This window comes from Rhinoraja longicauda, chromosome 6 (genome assembly GCF_053455715.1).
Source record: "Rhinoraja longicauda isolate Sanriku21f chromosome 6, sRhiLon1.1, whole genome shotgun sequence".
In the NCBI taxonomy this organism is placed as follows: Eukaryota; Metazoa; Chordata; class Chondrichthyes; order Rajiformes; family Arhynchobatidae; genus Rhinoraja; species Rhinoraja longicauda.
The window spans coordinates 67,509,366-67,526,463 of record NC_135958.1 but is presented as its reverse complement, the minus strand read 5'-3'; the positions used below and the strand labels follow the sequence as shown (position 1 = coordinate 67,526,463).

Sequence of the window (17,098 nt, the reverse complement as noted above, 5' to 3'; positions counted from 1 at the left end):
CCACTACTGAGGTTCTTTAATCATCCAAGCTGATCTCTTGTCTGTTTAGGTTTGAATAAATCCTGTGGAAGATTATATCTTGCTTGCAAATTAGAATTTAATTGTTCCATCTTGGTACACATGACAATTAAACATTCTTGACTCTTTTCAATCTTGATGTAATCAAATCAGCAAATGACCATCAACAAAACCTCTTCCTAGTCTGAGGGGAAAAAAGCAAATTAATGGTACCCCTGAAACACATGGTTAGAAATGAGTAATGTTAAATTTGACAAAGTCCTATTTCCACTACTTCATCAGAAGGGATGACATAAGTGATAGGAGCAGAATTAGGCCATTCAGCCCATCAAGTCTACTCCGCCATTTAATCATGCCTGATCTATCTCTCCCTCCTAACCCCATTCTCCTGCCTTCTCCCCATAACCTCTGACACCCATACTAATCAAGAATCTATCTATCTCTTGCCTTAAAGATATCAATTGATGGCCTCCACAGCCTTTTGTGTCAAAGAATTCCAGTTTCACCACCCTCTGAATAAAGAAATTCCTCCTCATCTCCATCCTAAAGGAACATCCTCCTTTAATTCTAAGACTATGACATCTAGTCCTAGACTCTCCCACTAGTGGAAACATACTCTCCACATCCATTCCATCCAAGCCCTTCTTTCTGTGGTCACGCAGTAACAATACTTCCAAGGGCATAACCAGGATGAGTTACCTTTCATTCATGCTTGAGCTTGAATTAGGATTCAGCTGTGCGTCCACTGGTCACACTGATGGTGATGCAGCACCGTATGCCTTGGGGAAACTCTCTCCAGGGGGTGGTGACAGAAGAATGGTTCAACAAGGCCCATTTACAGTCAGTAGGCAGCTCATCAACTCAAATATCCACTTTATTACATTTTATTGCAACCTGCAATTTCTCATTTTCAGCAGTTACATCAGTACAATACTCTCCCATCTCCTGCCAGGCCAGTGAGCTAGTCTCACCAAGGCTGGGGTAAATTGTCTGTGGGCCCTGGAATTACACATCGTTCACTCGACCATTGTTGAATCCTTTTTGTCTCTTATTCTGCTGTTTAAATTAGTTGAGCAAATAAATAAAATAAATGAGCAAACAAATAAATAAATACATTGTGAGGGGCAATGGGGAGGTAGTGAACATGAACTCAAAGAGCAAGGTAGAATGGAGTAACTAACACTGAACTTAACTGAAACACAGGGTCAACCCAAAATTGGGCCCAAACTCCAGTACTATTGGCAATGCAGGCTTTTCAAGAGAGCAATTGCAGGGATGCTTAGCTTGCTGGTGGCTACAACTACCCAGCAACAACTGTGGAAACTTTAACATCACTCTCCCAGCTTGCATGGGTGCTTTTTAAAAACATGCAAAAATGATTTTACTTTTCATCATCAGCCCTTGAATAATAGTGCTCATTTTGGTCCGATTTCTGTCCAAGCAGCTAGTGTAGGCATCAGGTTCTAATGACGTCGGACAACCACATTAATGAACGGTCATCGTCCAGAACTTGTTTCTCCTTCCACAGATCTTGCCCAACTTTGTGACTGCATTCTCTGCATAGCAGCACCATGCCGATGGGTGTAGCCCAATGATTCATTGCTTTGAATGCACCCTGATGTGGAGTCTGCTTAGCCCATTAAAAGCACTCTCCTTTTTGTTCCAGTTTTCTTGCCCTTTCCGATGCTCCCTTCACATTTATATCCAATTCTCTTTTAAAAATGTATTTAGTCTTCTTCTCCATTTGTTCAGGTTGCTTGTTCGCTCCTCCTCTTGGTTCTTTGGCTGAAGCGTGTGGTGACTAAACATTCTGGCACAACAGTGTCGTCCTATTGACCCCATCTAAACACCTGCACTAAATATCTACCTCCTGATCCTGAAGAGTATTCCCAAATTCTCCAGTCTCCATCAAACAGGTGCTTATCCCTGGTCCCATTCTGGAAAATCTCCTCTTCGAGCTCACATAATCATTGGGAAAATGGCCCAAAGACTACATACAGAGGAACATCCATTCTTTTTCATTCAAAGATCTGACACACCGCTGCTTTGCCTGCCAGCCCAGTTATAATAGGTCTATACATCTGTAACCCTTGTGTGTGAAGATTCTTACAGAGCCCAGAGATACAGTTTCAGCAAACCTTGCAGATCTGGCACTGTGTTGCTTCACAATGGGACTGCCCACTTAAACCCACACCACTGAGATGCAACACTGCTTGGAGCATGCCCTCAAATGGGGCTCTGCCTTCGCGTTCAAAGGTGCATAAAACTGAACTATCATTTGCACTAACAGAATGATATCAAACATCCCCTTGGTCATACAGCGTGGAAACAGGCCCTTTGGCCCAACATGCCCCATCTACACTAGTCCCACCTGCCTGCGTTTGGCGTATATACCTCTAGATCTAACCTATCCATGTACCTATCTAAATGCTTCTTACCTCCTCCAGCAGGTCGTTCCATGCACCCACCACTCTTTGTGTAAAGAAATTTCCCCTCAGGTTCCTATTAAATCTTTCCTTCCTCTCCTTAAACCTATGTCCTCTGGTTCTCGATTCTCCTACTCTGGGCTAAAGACTGTGCGTTTACCTGATCTATTGCTCTCATGATTTTGTACACCTCTAAGATCACCCCTCATCTTCCTGCACTCCAAGGAATAGCGTTCTAGCCTGCTCAACCACTTCCTATTGCTCAGGCAACATGTCCTGGCAACATCCTCAAGGGATGTTATAGTGATTTGACAACATTGATCTGCAATCATTAAAACAATTTGTGTCTTTTTTTGTTTTGGGTGCTTCACATGCATAAACTGGTTGTAGCTTTTCTTCTATTATTACAATGCTGAATGGGCCATCTATCACTTTGGGATATTCTGTGCAAGTCCAAACAGGAATACAAGCTCTTCCTGCACTGTGGTCAATTACTCAAGGGTAGGAGGTTGGCAGCAGGTAGAATGGAGGCATTCGTAAGAACGGAGCAATGGGTTTTTGAAGGCTCTAAGTAACTCTGAAATTTGGCTCTCTAAATAATTGGCCTATGGTCATGAGTTAGCTGATTTGCAAAATCTTTGCTTTAACATAGTTCCTGGTGCAGAGATCTGCATAGCCTCGGGAAAATGGGGACATTACAACCCTTGCTACCAAAGGTGAAATTCAGTGATGGGAACTGTAAACTCCAAGTTTATCCTTTGGTGTTTTTCACACTTCTTTACCTACAATCCCAGAAGTAGCTTTCTGCGGCTTCATTGGCCAAGGGAAAGTGGTTTCACTCTGACTGCCCAAGGTGCACATGGGAGGGACGGGAAGGGACAGTGGAGAGAGAGGCCATGTATACTAGTTTGCAGAGTCCATCAGAGGTATTGCAATGAAGTGCCAATGTTCAGGAGGTGGAGAGGGAATCTGAAAGCTGCAATCAAACTCACGCAGAGTGCATAAATAATACTTTTTTTAAATTGCTCTGTCGGGGGAGCTATCAGAATGAATGACCGGCAAAAGAATGAAAATTAACACAAGTAAGCCCTTATTTATATAGCAAGTATTTGGGGTCTGGAATGCACTAACAAAGGGAGACAGGTCCTTCTGTTGCGTTCAGAAGGGAGCTGGCATGAAATGTAAAGTATTCACGGAGTTGTGGTGACAGACAATTGCTAGATTGCTCTTAGATAGAGTCCGCACACATGTGATAGGCTGAATCGCCGCCTTCCTGCGATCTCCGGTTGAATGGTTATTGTTATGAGTTGAGAGCAGTGTGGAAGGGGCATGTTGTGGGTCGATGCATTGCAGTTACCAGCTCGTTACCCTGCTGTCACTGGCTCTTGGCATATGCAGAGTATGGAGGGGGCTGCTCCTGTGTGTGAGGAAAGAAAAGGAAAGTGAGTAACATCACGACACAGGTAGAAGCAGCTCGAGAACAAGGGCTAGAAAAATTGCAGCAGACAAACAAACGTTTTAACTCTGTCACTTCTCTCCACCCGACCTGGCGGAAATTGACCAGAGTTTTAAAGTGCAGTTAACATGAGACCAATTACTTGCCCCATCAAGTCTGCTCTCGTTTCTTTCAGCTGGATCCCAACCTAAGCTGCGATTTTGAGCAGGTTCGTAGAGTTATCCCTTACACAAGTCGAATGTGTCAGTTATACTGGCTTCAGTTCCCCTCTGCTCAACTGCACGTTATGAGCAGAGGAGTGCTCGTGAGTCTCCACATTAACTACTGAGGGACAACAAGATAGTTGAATTATCCTTGTAATCCTCACAATGATTCCTAAAAAAACTCTCTCTTTGGGTCCCTTGCCAAAGCCAACTGTTCCAGCCACAGCCTAGCCAACACTGTGTAACAGTTGTGCTCAAAGACACAGACTTGAAGTCAAAGATATAACGTTAAAGATTTACAACTACCTATCTTTGCTCCGTAACCTCCAACATCTTCACATAATGAAAGGCTGCTTCCTCTCAGGAATAAGGAGTAATTGTCAAGATACTCGGTCCAAGTACCTCCCCTCTCCTTTCCCCTGCACACCCCAACCCCAGTGTACATCTATCTCTCCTACCAACCCAGTCACCCTGCTCCTGTATCACCCCCATACACTCCTCTCCCATCCACTAGTCCCATATTTCTTTCTATCCCATCTTTTTCCGGCCCTTTACCCTTCCACCATATTACTCCTCCAAGGACTGTTTCTGGCTGCACGAAGAACTTCAATAGTGATCCAAGTCCTTCCTTTTGTTTGCACTGGTATTATGATTATTAATTTATTGATTTAAAAAAAATTATTATATGTCAGCTGTGATTTATTTTGCATTTACAGGCCTGTTAAGCCACTGCAAGTCAGACTTTGTGACAATTAAACACACTTGGCTCTTGACTTGACTTAAATTCCTCTCACTGCTTCGAGACTGATTCACTTTGCCAAACCATTTCCAAGTCTAATAAAATTAGCCTTATCCCACACCTCCTCCCTCAAATTGAGAAAATTAACCCCCAAAATTCTGGAGACAGAAGAAAAAATTAACAATTACCAAACAAACCATTTGGCAGATCACTACAGCATGTGCAGTTAAACCGAGAATGTTAGTTCACCAAAATTAACAACATTAATCCAAAGATTTCTAGGAAACATGGATCTATGTAATTTCCTACATTTTTATTTACAATTAACACTTGAGTGGATTTTGCTATTTGCCCACCTCCTCTATAAACTTTAAACACTATTATTACTGTGTCATAGATTATCTAAAAACCGTGGCTCCCAAGTTGTGGTCTGCAGACTCCTGGTGGTCAGAGGGAAAATAATTATGAATAAAATAAAGAGGAGACTGTTTGGCCCATCAAGTCTATATCTGTTTGTCCTAAAGCAATAGAGGAATCTACATTCCTGCTCTGTAACATGTTCTCTCCCACCTCAATCAACTCTCCCTGATTCTCTTGTCACCCACCTGCACTAGGGAGTAATTTACTATGGCCAGCTAACATACCAACTAACAAGGCTCTGGGATGTGGGAGGAAACCGGAGGAACTGGAGAACGCACCAACTCTTGCAGACAGCAGCAGAGTCAGGACTGAACCTGCGTTAGAGCTATGAGGCAGCAGCACTAACTGCTGTGTTAATGCCATCTGATTACTTCGGACTCATGGGGGTCCCATCAGGAAAATACAGCATGCTTCTGACTGGGACTCCGGTGGCTGCCGAGGAGATCTCTAGCAAATGTATTAAATGCAGCATGCAACGGAATAAGTCACACAAAGGATCCAAGAGGCAAATAGAGTGAGAGGCTGAGGGAGTGGCAGCCCAGGCTGGGGGTGAAGCAGGAGGATCCCTTGTTGGACAAATCTAGGTAGGATAATCCACCACGTAGGAATTACGAATGATGTCTGTGTTGGATCTGCACCCAATGTTTAGGCCTCTGTTACCCAGGTAACGGCTGCCATCTTGATTAAACGAATAAGATTCTAAGGGGGATTTTGACAGGTTGGATACCGAGAGGATGGTTTCGCGAATGGCATCATTTAGGCTTTCTTTTTATTGCTTCTCATTGTTGACTGTGGGTAACGTAATTTTGTCGAAAAACATGCTTTTGGATGACAATAAAGGCTATTCTATTCTAGAACCAAGGGGTGCATTGCTTGATGTTAAAACTGAGTGCCTGAAATGGGAAGTGTTGACATTCCAGCAGGGTTACTGGAAAGTGATAAGCTTTAAATTAAAAATGTTTGCCATCAGAAAGAGCCACACTGCCCACTTCCCTGTCCATTCTTACCATGGGCACATACGTAATGGGAGGGTTTGGCTGTCGCCCGTTTACACCTCCATCCCCTTCTGCAAAACTCAATGGTGCTAAAAAAAAACAAGGAGTTACTCCATATGTACTGTTGAACACAAAGTTGCAGTAACATCCAGCAATGGCTTCCAAAGCCACACAATAACCCCCCATCCCAACATAGAGGCTGATGGTGGTGCTATTGATTCTCATTCTGTACTGAGTTAGCAATGTCTCACTGCATTGATGCAGGGCTCGAGTGAGACCGCACCTGAATTATCGTGGGTAGGTCTGTTCTCACTGCCTAAAGATGGATACACTTGCAATAGAGCGAGCACAGCAAAGATTGAATCCTGGGAATGGGTTTGTCATATGAAGAGAGGTTATGCAAACTGGGAGAATATGGTATCATCTTATTGAAATCTGCAGTATATTGTTTTACAATGCATGATAGAGTTGATGCAGGAATGGTGTTTCCCCTGCTTTGGAATTCAAGAACCAGAGGTCACAATCTCAAAATAAGCAATTGGCTACTCGGTACTGAGAGATGAAGGGGGCTTACCAGCAGGAGCCAGAGTAGGCATGAAAGGGCTTGATGGGATAGTCTTGCTTGTGTTCCTTGTGCAAGAGCAGTCTGCAAGAAGATGCATCTGTCTTGCACTTCCGGTGGAGGGAATGAATGCTTAGGGTGATGGGAGGGGCAATGCCAGTCAGGGATTTGCTTTGTTCTGAATGGTGTTGGGTTTCTTGAGTTGCTGGCACTGTACTAATCCAGGCCAATGGAGGGTATTTCATCATGCTTCTGGTGAAACCACTTTGTTGTTTCTTGACATCACAAAGGGCATATCGATATGTCTGAAGACTCATTGCCTTCTGTGGGGTGGGGATCTTGGGAGGAAATGAGGGGAAAACCACTCAGCACTTGTGGCTGCGCATGTTTGCCAATGCTTCAGTCACACCTTTAGCACTCTGCCACCTTTGAAGCATTCTTTGCCAATTCCTCCCATCCTTCTACTTAATTGTCCACCACCATTCATGACTGTACATAGCAGAACTATAGATGTTTGACCTGATCCATTGGTGTAGGGTTGCTTAGCCCTGTTAACTAGATGCCGTGTTTGCTGTTTTGCACATGTCCTTTGCTGCATCTTCATCTTCATCATTACTAGGTACACTCGATGCCATGTCCTCATGCCCTGGTTTGATAGTAATGGTCTTTTATCTGTAATCTCATGGACCTACTGCACTATATTATATTACATTGCGATGCTTAAATGTGATATACATCTTCTCTGGGGAAAGAGCGAGAATAGGTTCAACAACAATAGCAAGCATGGATACGCTATCCAGTTATAGACAATCACACAGCCCTGGGTGCACTGTGGCACAGATATGCCAATCACTGGCATGCATTCACCCATTTTGCTGCCACATCCTAAAGTCAAAGCACAGAAAAGTGTAAAAGATTTCAGAAGCACGAATTTACCTGTAGGCATCTGTTGCCCTCCATCCCCCGCTGGAAGGATCATTGGTCCTGGATACGGGGGTGGTGGCATATAGTTCATTGTACCCTCTGTGGAAGATGGTCCTGGGTAATATCCCACTGCAGCAATGAAGGAGGTAGGTAAGTAACATATAAACAAGTACAACAGAATCACAGATCCCAGTTCTCCACATCCCAAAATAAGGAATCCCCCGCTTCACCGCCATCCATCCCTTCTTAGCCCTGAAGTGGAGTTTATGGATTTGGATTGATTCTTGTTCTAAACTGCAGTGATAATTTTTTTAAAGTTGCCTCAGATTCCTTGGCACAAAGAGTTATTATAAATAACTGACCAATAGCCCCAGCTTCTGGTAGGTTTAGTGCATTTACTAAATCAGGACAAGTTCAAACTTGGCCAGGATTCAACCCCCTGCTTTTTGGTAATTAGGAAGAATAAGAAGCGGCACTCAAGAAAACTGGTCCAAGAAATAAGAGATTAAGAGGGAGAACACACAGTGGAACCTGTGAACTTTCATTGCCACTGATACTTTGCTCAACAACCATCCTCTGAATGGGTTTTGGAGGGGTAGGAGCCAACACCGTGTCACAGCCAGGTACAATTTTGTCCAGACTCATTGCAGAACAAATGATCTAATAAACACCAGCAGGAATTTGAGCTCCCTTCCACTCTCAGGAGGCACGTGTTAAATCTATCAGAGGTGAGAAAATGGGACTGAACAGAAGCAGAGAAACTGTCTTCCACAACAAAAGGCAGTAATTATCAAAGCAAAAGTTGTCTCCATAAACGCCAATTCTGGAATTGCAAGTGGGTGGGTTGCTCCTTTTCTCATGTTTATTTGCTGCTGGATATTTTGGAGAGGTATGGATAAATAATCAAACTATCTTACATCCTAGAGCAACATGTTCCAGTAGAGTAAATCAAGAGACCTTCTGCTCCAAATGTCTAAACGTTGAACACATGAAATGCTTATGCAAAATTACGTGACTACAAAATCAAGAATGTAATTAAATTGTTTTTAGCATTTAGTTTAAATATTAAGGAATTTGCCCATTATAATCCAGAAAAATGTTGAGCAGTCAATTGCATTGCAGCATCTATTAAAAAATTTATCATGAGAATTAATGGGCACAAATCGAGAAAACGGGTTACAGGAAAATGGGTGGAGATTCATGGCATTGCTCTCAAAGTTGGCATATTCTGTGAGCTGAATGCTCCCCTTCTCTATAAAATGGGAGAAATAATACAATTATCCCTCAAAGGATTCTGAATGTCTAGATTGAGCGAGGTACCTCTGAAATAATGAATTGTTCCTTAAACGGATAATGTTCAACAGATCAGAAGATGGATTAAGACTTACATTACATTACGATCAGTCAAACATTATGACCACCTGGCTCATATGCTGTTGGTCCTCCATGTGGAACCCCATAGGCAGCAAGGTGCGATGCACTGTGTATTGTGACACATTCTTCCCGTGACCACCATTAAAATTTTCTGTGACTTGTGCCACAGTAGACCTTCTGTCGGTTCGGACCAGACGAGATAGCCTTCGTTGCCCTCGCGCATCGATGAGCCTTGAGTGCTCAACACCCTGTGGCAGGTTTGTGGTTTGTCCCTCCTCGAACCACTGTAGGTAGGTAGTACTCACCACTGCTGACCAGAAGCACCTGACAAGCCTTGCCATTTCAGAGATGTTCTGACCCAGTCATCCGGCCATAACAATTTGGCCCTTGTCAAAGTCGCTCAGGTCTTTACTCCTGCCCATTTCTCCTGCATCTACACATCAACTTCAAGAACTGACTGTTCACTTGCTGCCTAATATATCCCACCCCTTGACATTATAACAAGATAATCAATGTTATTCACTTCGCCTGTCAGTGGTCATAATGTTTTGGCTGATCGGTGTATCTGTGACTTTTATTTTCAATGCAGACAAATGATAGTGTACTAAAGAGCACAGTCGGAGAACTGAAGAAACAATAATCCTAAAAGCCATTCTGTTTACATTTTGATTCTCCACAGTTCAGTTAGTTCAGTTTAGTTTATTGTCACATGTACCGAAGTACAATGAAAAGCTTTTGTTGCATGCTAACCACCCATTTGCCACACCTGCTCAGTCTGTGAAATAATCGGTTCTATATATTAAGTGTCATTAAGTGTCCACCCATTAAGTGTCTTGTGTTTACTCTGGTTGATTCAACAAGGCAGTAGGGGGCTGACACAGACCAAGCCGTAGTGCTAAAGCACAGTTTATATTTGGAAAGATATCAACTTACCTGGAGGTGGGGGTGGGTAAACAAACATGGCAGATGGTGCTGGAGGGTACATTGGCACCTCCATGGGTGGTGCCATTCCACCTACACTGTTTGGCATGAAGGCATAGCAGCATACATCTGATTGGACTGCGCCCCTGGAAGCTGTAAGGTAATATTGATTCAGGGTTTAATAAACAACTGCCATTTTTCATAATTAGATGGAAGAATTCTCGATAGTTTGCAGTAAGAAATAAGCATATTGTATTCTCAAGGAAATCTTCTCAAGGAAATATCCAGTCTATTCTAACCATCAATCCCATGCATCATTTAAAATTTAATAACAAGACAGTGATATGCACTATTCTTCATGCGACACTATGAAAGTCTCCACAAATTCCACAGAAATTCTGCTCGTACAATTTAACGAAGAAACCCCAAAGTTGCCTACAATGTTTCCCAAACTGTTTGCAGCGTTCTCCAATAGAATCTACACGTCACTCAAACTGACTTGAAACGCAAGATGTTTAGGTATTAGTCGCACTACAAAACTCCACGTGCACAAGGTCTATGTGAGCTTTCAAAAGTTATAGAAACATAGAAAATAGGTGCAGGAGTAGGCCATTCGGCCCTTCGAGCCTGCACCGCCATTCAATATGATCATGGCTGATCATCCAGCTCAGTAACCTGTACCTGCCTTCTCTCCATACCCCCTGACCCCTTTAGCAAAAAGGGCCACATCTAACTCCCTCTTAAATATAGCCAATGAACTGGCCTCAACTACCTTCTGTGGCAGAGAATTCCACAGACTCACCATTCTCTGTGTGAAGAAATGTTTTCTCATCTCGGTCCTAAAAGACTTCCCCCTTATCCTTAAGCTGTGACCCCTGGTTCTGGACTCCCCCAACACCGGGAACAATCTTCCCGCATCTAGCCTCTCCAACCCCTTAAGAATTTTATATGTTTCTATAAGATCCCCCCTCAGTCTTCTAAATTCCAGCGAGTACAAGCCTAGTCTATCCAGTCTTTCTTCTTATGAAAGTCCCGCTATCCCAGGGATCAATCTGGTGAACCTTCTCTGTACTCCCTCTAAGGCAAGAACGTCTTTCCTCAGATTAGGAGACCAAAACTGCACACAATACTCCAGGTGCGGTCTCACCAAGGTCCTGTACAACTGCAGTAGAACCTCCCTGCTCCTAAACTCAAATCCTCTTGCTATGAATGCTATTATTTGCACAGAGATACTTCAAAATAGCATGGATTGGTGGCGAATCGGTGGAATTCATTGCCACAGAAGGGTGTGGAGGCCATCAATGGATATTTTTTAAGCGGAGATTGATAGATTCTTGATTAGTATGAATGTCAGGGGTTATGGGGAGAAGGCAGGAGAATGGGGTTGAGAGGGAAAGATAGATCAGTGATGATTGAATGATGGAGTAGCCTTGATTGGCCGAATGGTCTAATTCTGCTCCAATAATTTATAGACATGAATTTCAAATTATTTTTTATAATATTTCAGCTACTATTATAATCATTCACATTCTTTTTGTTTAGTGCTCTGTTAAGTTTTGAAATCAAAGTTGTGCTTTTCCTTTCTAGTTTGCTGTACGTGAGTGATTCGACGATCTGCATAGCCAGTCTGTTGACCACACAGCTGCAGGAATGGATGCCTTGGAGCAGAGGTTAGTGGTAAGCTGCAGCCTCACCACTGATCATACTATCTGGCCCACTAGCTGCTGGAACCCAAGGACCCATGATCTTCTGATTCAGGGGTGCGAGCCACAGCTGACAGGCAAATTACAGGGAGGAGTGGATCCTCCAGATTGACATCCTGCTGTTGGAAACATGGCATAGCAAGAGGCAACAGTTTTGAAGCATACTAAGAGACAAGACATAGAGAAGGAAAGTACAAACAACCAAGTGGGAGTAGGGCTTAAAGACAATGAGGGAGGAGGCTCAAATCTGCAGGATGAGAGGGGAAGCGGTACCCTGTTGAGCTGCCCGTAACATCAGCTGGCCAAATTCAATGGCTCCTCCATTGATGAAGGTAAGTTTAAAGGTTGCACAACCTTCCCATCCTCCTGTGGAGAGAAAAGGGGTTAGAATTCAATGGAAAGAGAAAAAGGATTTCACCAAAGCCAGAACCTCAGATTACTAAGCGCTCTGGTCACAGGGAGCCAGTTAGACAGCACCGAAACAAGTCGTTCAACCCATTGAATCTTCAGCCAAAATCAAGCATCAATCCCATTTACACCAATCCCATTTTATTCTTAAAAAAAACACCAAGTGTTGGAGTAACTCAGCAGGTCAAGCAGCATCTCTGGGGAGCATGGATAGGCAAGTCAAGTCTGAAAAAGGTACCCAATCTGAAATATCACCTATCCATGTTATCCAGAGATGCTGCCTGATCCGTTGAGTTACTCCAGTACTCTGTCCTTTTTTGTAAATGAACATCTGCAGTTCCATGTTTCTCCATTTTATTCTTCCCATATCTCTATCAACTTCCAACAGATTCCACAACCACATAACTTACTACCAATTAACTTATTAACCCGCATTTCTTTAGGACATGGGAAGAAAGCCACATTAGCCGTTTGACATTTGCACGCTGCCGCATTATAACATTACTCAGGCACTGGCAAGGTGCAATCTGTACATTATTAACACAGAACTCTATTGCTCCTCCACGACTTCCATTTTATCAGCCTACTGATCCATATTCTTCCCAATAACGCCAGTGATATCAGTTGTTTGTCCCTCACTTGCTTCTACTAGTTGTAAATAAGCAAGGTAAATGACAATAAGCAAGGTTTCTCCCCAAATGCATGCACCACTGATTCTCGTTACCCTTGCTCACCATTTGGCTCGGCATTGATGGTGCCTTTGATGTAGTTTGCCCCAAGCACTGGTTGTTTAATCTCACATCCATTCATCAAGTAAAACGGCATTGTGAATGATGTCAGTGCTTCTCTGTTCTCTTTTGCCACAAAGATGAGCTGCCAAAAAAAAGACACAAGATGCCATCGCTTAGGATATGAGGAGCCTGGCAATAAATGCAGGCAATGAGAGTCCTAGCCTGTCACAGCTTGGCAGGTCACCTTACAGAATAGAACTGAGTTTCCTGCAGACATAATCATGGGTCTCGGGCTAGGGGTGTGAGTTAGACAGCACGGTATCAGCATTGTCTCTGTTGATGGGGTCCTAGCACTGTGCTGGGGTCCTGGGATTAGCACATACACTGTTGGTAGCGTCACAGTGTTAGCACAGACCCGATCACTGCCTGGAGCTAGGTTTCTGGTATCAGCATCTGTCGCTGAGCTTTGGGTCTCTGCTGGGGGGGGGGGGGGGTTGACGGTGTGAGTACAGACCCAGTCTCTGCTGGGAGCTGGGGTCCTGGTGACAGCACAGACCAGTCACTGCTCAGGTGGGGTCCTACTATCAGCACAGACCCAGTCTCTGGTAGACGCTGGGTCTCTGATGGAGTTGGACATTGGAACAGGTTAGTTGCTGACAGGGATGAGGTTCTGGTAAAGGCAGACCAGTCTCTGCTGCGGTGTGGGTCTGGGTATCAGCACAGTCTCTGCTGATGGGGTCCTAGTCTCTGCTGACCTAGTCTCTGCCAGGAGATGGATTGCATGTGTCAGCACAAACTAGTTATTGTTCAATTTGGCGTCCTGATATCAGAAGAGACCCGTCTTTTCTGGCCATTAGGTCCCTGATGGAGGTGTGGTCCCAGCGTTAAGGCTAGTCTCTGACAGGGTTTGGAGTACAGGTCTCAGCACAGACCAGTTATTGTTCAGTTGGGGTTCTGGTATGAGCACAGACCTATCTTTACAGAGCGCTGGGGTGTTGTCCCAGCATTATTGATAGTCTCTGACAGGGACGGGGTTCCTGAATCAGTTAATCAATGACAGTTCTAATAACCTGCAAACTGGAATCATTAACTTTGTTTCTCTGCCGATGCTGCCTGACCAAATGAGTATTTCCAGCATTTCCTGTTGAATTTCAACTTTCCACCGTTTAACTTTGACACATCACGTACTTGGTAGGGCATCAGGTAAATAGTTCCCTTCCTTGAGCTTCTGAAAGCTTCCACATTGCTGCTGAACTCACTGAACGACAGCGCCACATGATCCTGAGACATCAACACACTGCAGGCACAGGAAACAGGCAACATCAGACTCGCACAGGGACACCAGCTTCTTCAAATGCCTGCCACCACTTATTTTTCCTGTCACAAGCCCGTTGCTTTTAGAAGACAACATATGAAATACTCTCTACATGTGTAAAATTGCCATAGATAACGCCCACTGGTCCAAAGAAAATTATTTTACACGTGTGGACTGTTATCCCTCACATAAATACTTGAAAACATAACAGATATTATACTCAAGGAATAGATCAATGTGTATTAAAATTCTACCTAAATTAGATAAATATTTTGTACTGAATGCATGCTTTTTCCTTCCTTTATCACACCAGGCCCTTCGGCCTTCCTGGTGACGTGATTGTGGTTGGACACTGTGCCTTCTCACCCCTACCCTTGTGCTGCTGCCTGACAGAAATTGACACCGGGAAGTGATAAGGGTTGGCCACAGAGCTCAGCAGATCCTCGAGAGCTAACAAGGGTAGCAACAGATCATTGTTGTCTGCAAGTTCCAGGCTGTTTGCTGAGAGTGTGGGGCAGCACAGCAGCACAGTTGGAAGGCCCACAGTCTAACAGCTAACAAGACCCGGGTTCAACTCCAATCGTTGGTGCTGTCTGCATGTTCTCTATGTAATTGTGCGAGTTTCCTTTTGGTGCTCCAGTCTCCTCCCACATCCTAAAGACGTGTGGGTAGGTAGATTGATTGATCGCGAAAAATTGCCTTTAATGTGTAGTTGAATGATAGAATCTGTAGGACGATGAGAATGTGTAGGGAAATGGGAACAAAATGCTGGAGTAATTCAGTATATTACTGTAATAAAAGAGTAAAAAAGGAACTGCAGATGCTGGTTTATACCAAACATAGACACACGTAACTCAGAAGGTCAGGCAGCATCTCTGAAGAACATGGATAGGTGACATTTCAGATCGGGCCCCTTCTTCAGTCCCTACCCGAAATGTCATGTATCCATGTTCTCTAGAGCTGCTGCCTGACCTTCTGAGTTAAGTGTGTCTATCTTTGGTATAAACCAGCATCTGCAGTTCCTTTTTATTATTAAAAAAATGGCATTGGTGTAGAATGGGTTTGAACAGGTAGTTACTGGTGTGCATGGATTCAGTTTTTTGACTGGCCCGTTTTCATGTTGTTATTGTTATTATTGGAATTCCTCACAGCAGATTGTTCCTGCCGACCATATATTAGGTCTATATGGACATAGACCATATAAGTTTATGTATAACAGACTTATATGGTCACCCAGCTATAAGAAGAGTATCAGTAAACTGGAAAGGGTGCAAAAAAGATTTACAAATAGATTACTGGATCTGGAGGGTTTGACTTTTCAGGAGAGGCTGGTTCTTTTTTCCCCCTGAGGATTGGATGCTGAGCAGGCAACCTAATAGAGGTAAATAAAAACATGGGCATTCTTAAGGTGAATAGCCAGTCTTTTCCCTGGGTAAAGGAGTCTAAAGTAGAGGGCACAGGTTTAAGGAAAGAGGAGAACGGTTTAAAAGGGATCTGAAGGCAATCTTTTCACGCAGCAGGGAGTGCATACATGGAACGAGATCCCAAAGGAAGTGGTAAAGGCAGGTACATTTAAAAGACACTCAGACAAGTATCTGGATAGGAAAGATTTGGAAGGATATGGACCAGTAGTAGACACGTGGAACTAGCTGGACTATGCAACTTGGTGGGCATAGGCCAGAGTTAAGCTGAAGGGTCTGATTCTGTGCTATATAGATCTGTAAGTCTACATGGGCAGAGACTGGTTTCTCTTAGTATAAAGAGAAAAAAACAGGGATTTAAAAGAGACCCCCCCCCCCATTACATTTAGACAGCACCTGCACATGTACTTGAACTGTGTGCAGCAGGGTTGGAAAATCGGGCAAGGTGGACAGCATGGGCACGATGGGCAGAGCTGCCTCCTCCCGTGCGGAGGTTGTCCATACTGCCGAGGGCGGGTGGAGTGGGGAGGGAAGGGGGAGGAGCAGTCGAGGGAGGGCTCGGGGAGTGCAGTGCGGACCTGGGGTCAGGGGCCTGGAGGAGGGATGGGCAGGGAGCCGGTGGATGGTCTGGTCGGGACGAGGCGGTGCTGTAGGCCTCTCCCGTCATCGTTATCCATTATCACTGACCGCAGCATCACTAATGAAGAACCCAAACACAGAATCAGTGACAATCGTGGTGAATAACCACAGAGTGCTGCCCGGCCGGCGCTCCCCGGGCCCGCTGCTGAGGTACCTGCCGCGGCATACGTCGGCCCCTCCGTTCAGCGCCATCGCCCGCCGTCCGTCGGAGCACCGCTGGGAACGCAAGGTCACCCTCTTAAAGGGGCAGCCCCGCTCCGCCCGTCCTCCGACTGCAGCCCCGCCTCTTAAAGGGGCACCCACGCTTCCTTCCATCTCCATCCATACCAAAGATACTAGAGGAGCACGATGAACCACTCCGTCGAAATCGCCTACACTGAGGTGTAGTACGCAAAGGAGCGGAACGTCCGCCATTTTAGTAGGCAAAACCCGCCGTTCTTTTTGCCTCTCGCAGTGTAATCAGTGTTGTGGGGGAACAGTATGTGTGATGATACCATTACAATGCAGAATATATCTTATCGATCAATTCACAGATTTTTGTTTAAAAAAAAAAGTCTCTGCAAGTTTCTGCCTACTAAAATGGTGCCATGACATACTACGGTTTTTAGGGTCGAGTGATCTATCCTGCTCTGCTCTATGATCCATACTCATTCTTCCCATGATTGCCCGTGTGACAGCTTGCGAAAGAGCAAGAGAAAGTGTGAATTTAATTTACTTATTATATATTATCTGTGTGTATTGTGTTTACAGGCCTATTAATGCAACAAGTTACTCCAGGTTTTTGTGTCTATCTTCGGTTTAAATCCAGCATCTGCAGTTCTTTCCTATACGTAATAGCTTAGT

At 44.3% G+C, this 17,098-nt stretch overlaps 1 protein-coding gene across 1 annotated transcript; it reads right to left on the bottom strand.

Annotated features, from left to right (window-relative positions):
• Window positions 1-874: 874 nt before the first annotated feature.
• LOC144594553 (WW domain-binding protein 2-like) lies at window positions 875-16,530 on the bottom strand. Its single transcript, XM_078401247.1, has 8 exons — window positions 16,410-16,530; window positions 14,069-14,177; window positions 12,884-13,022; window positions 12,015-12,107; window positions 10,051-10,191; window positions 7,756-7,872; window positions 6,270-6,346; window positions 875-3,861 (listed from the first exon to the last, which is right to left on the bottom strand). Exons 1-8 carry the CDS (start codon window positions 16,445-16,447, stop codon window positions 3,820-3,822), a joined length of 756 nt encoding a protein of 251 aa, XP_078257373.1. The 5' UTR covers window positions 16,448-16,530; the 3' UTR covers window positions 875-3,819.
• Window positions 16,531-17,098: the final 568 nt, after the last annotated feature.

Coding starts and splice junctions, on each gene's coding strand:
- LOC144594553 (XM_078401247.1), bottom strand. CDS start 16,447: ATGGCGCTGAACGGAGGGGCCGACGTATGCCGCGGCAG. Junction 10,192..12,014: donor GTTACGGGCAGCTCAACAGG/GTACCGCTTCCC, acceptor ATTACCTTACAG/CTTCCAGGGGCGCAGTCCAA. Junction 6,347..7,755: donor AGGGCAACAGATGCCTACAG/GTAAATTCGTGC, acceptor GTTTTTTTTTAG/CACCATTGAGTTTTGCAGAA.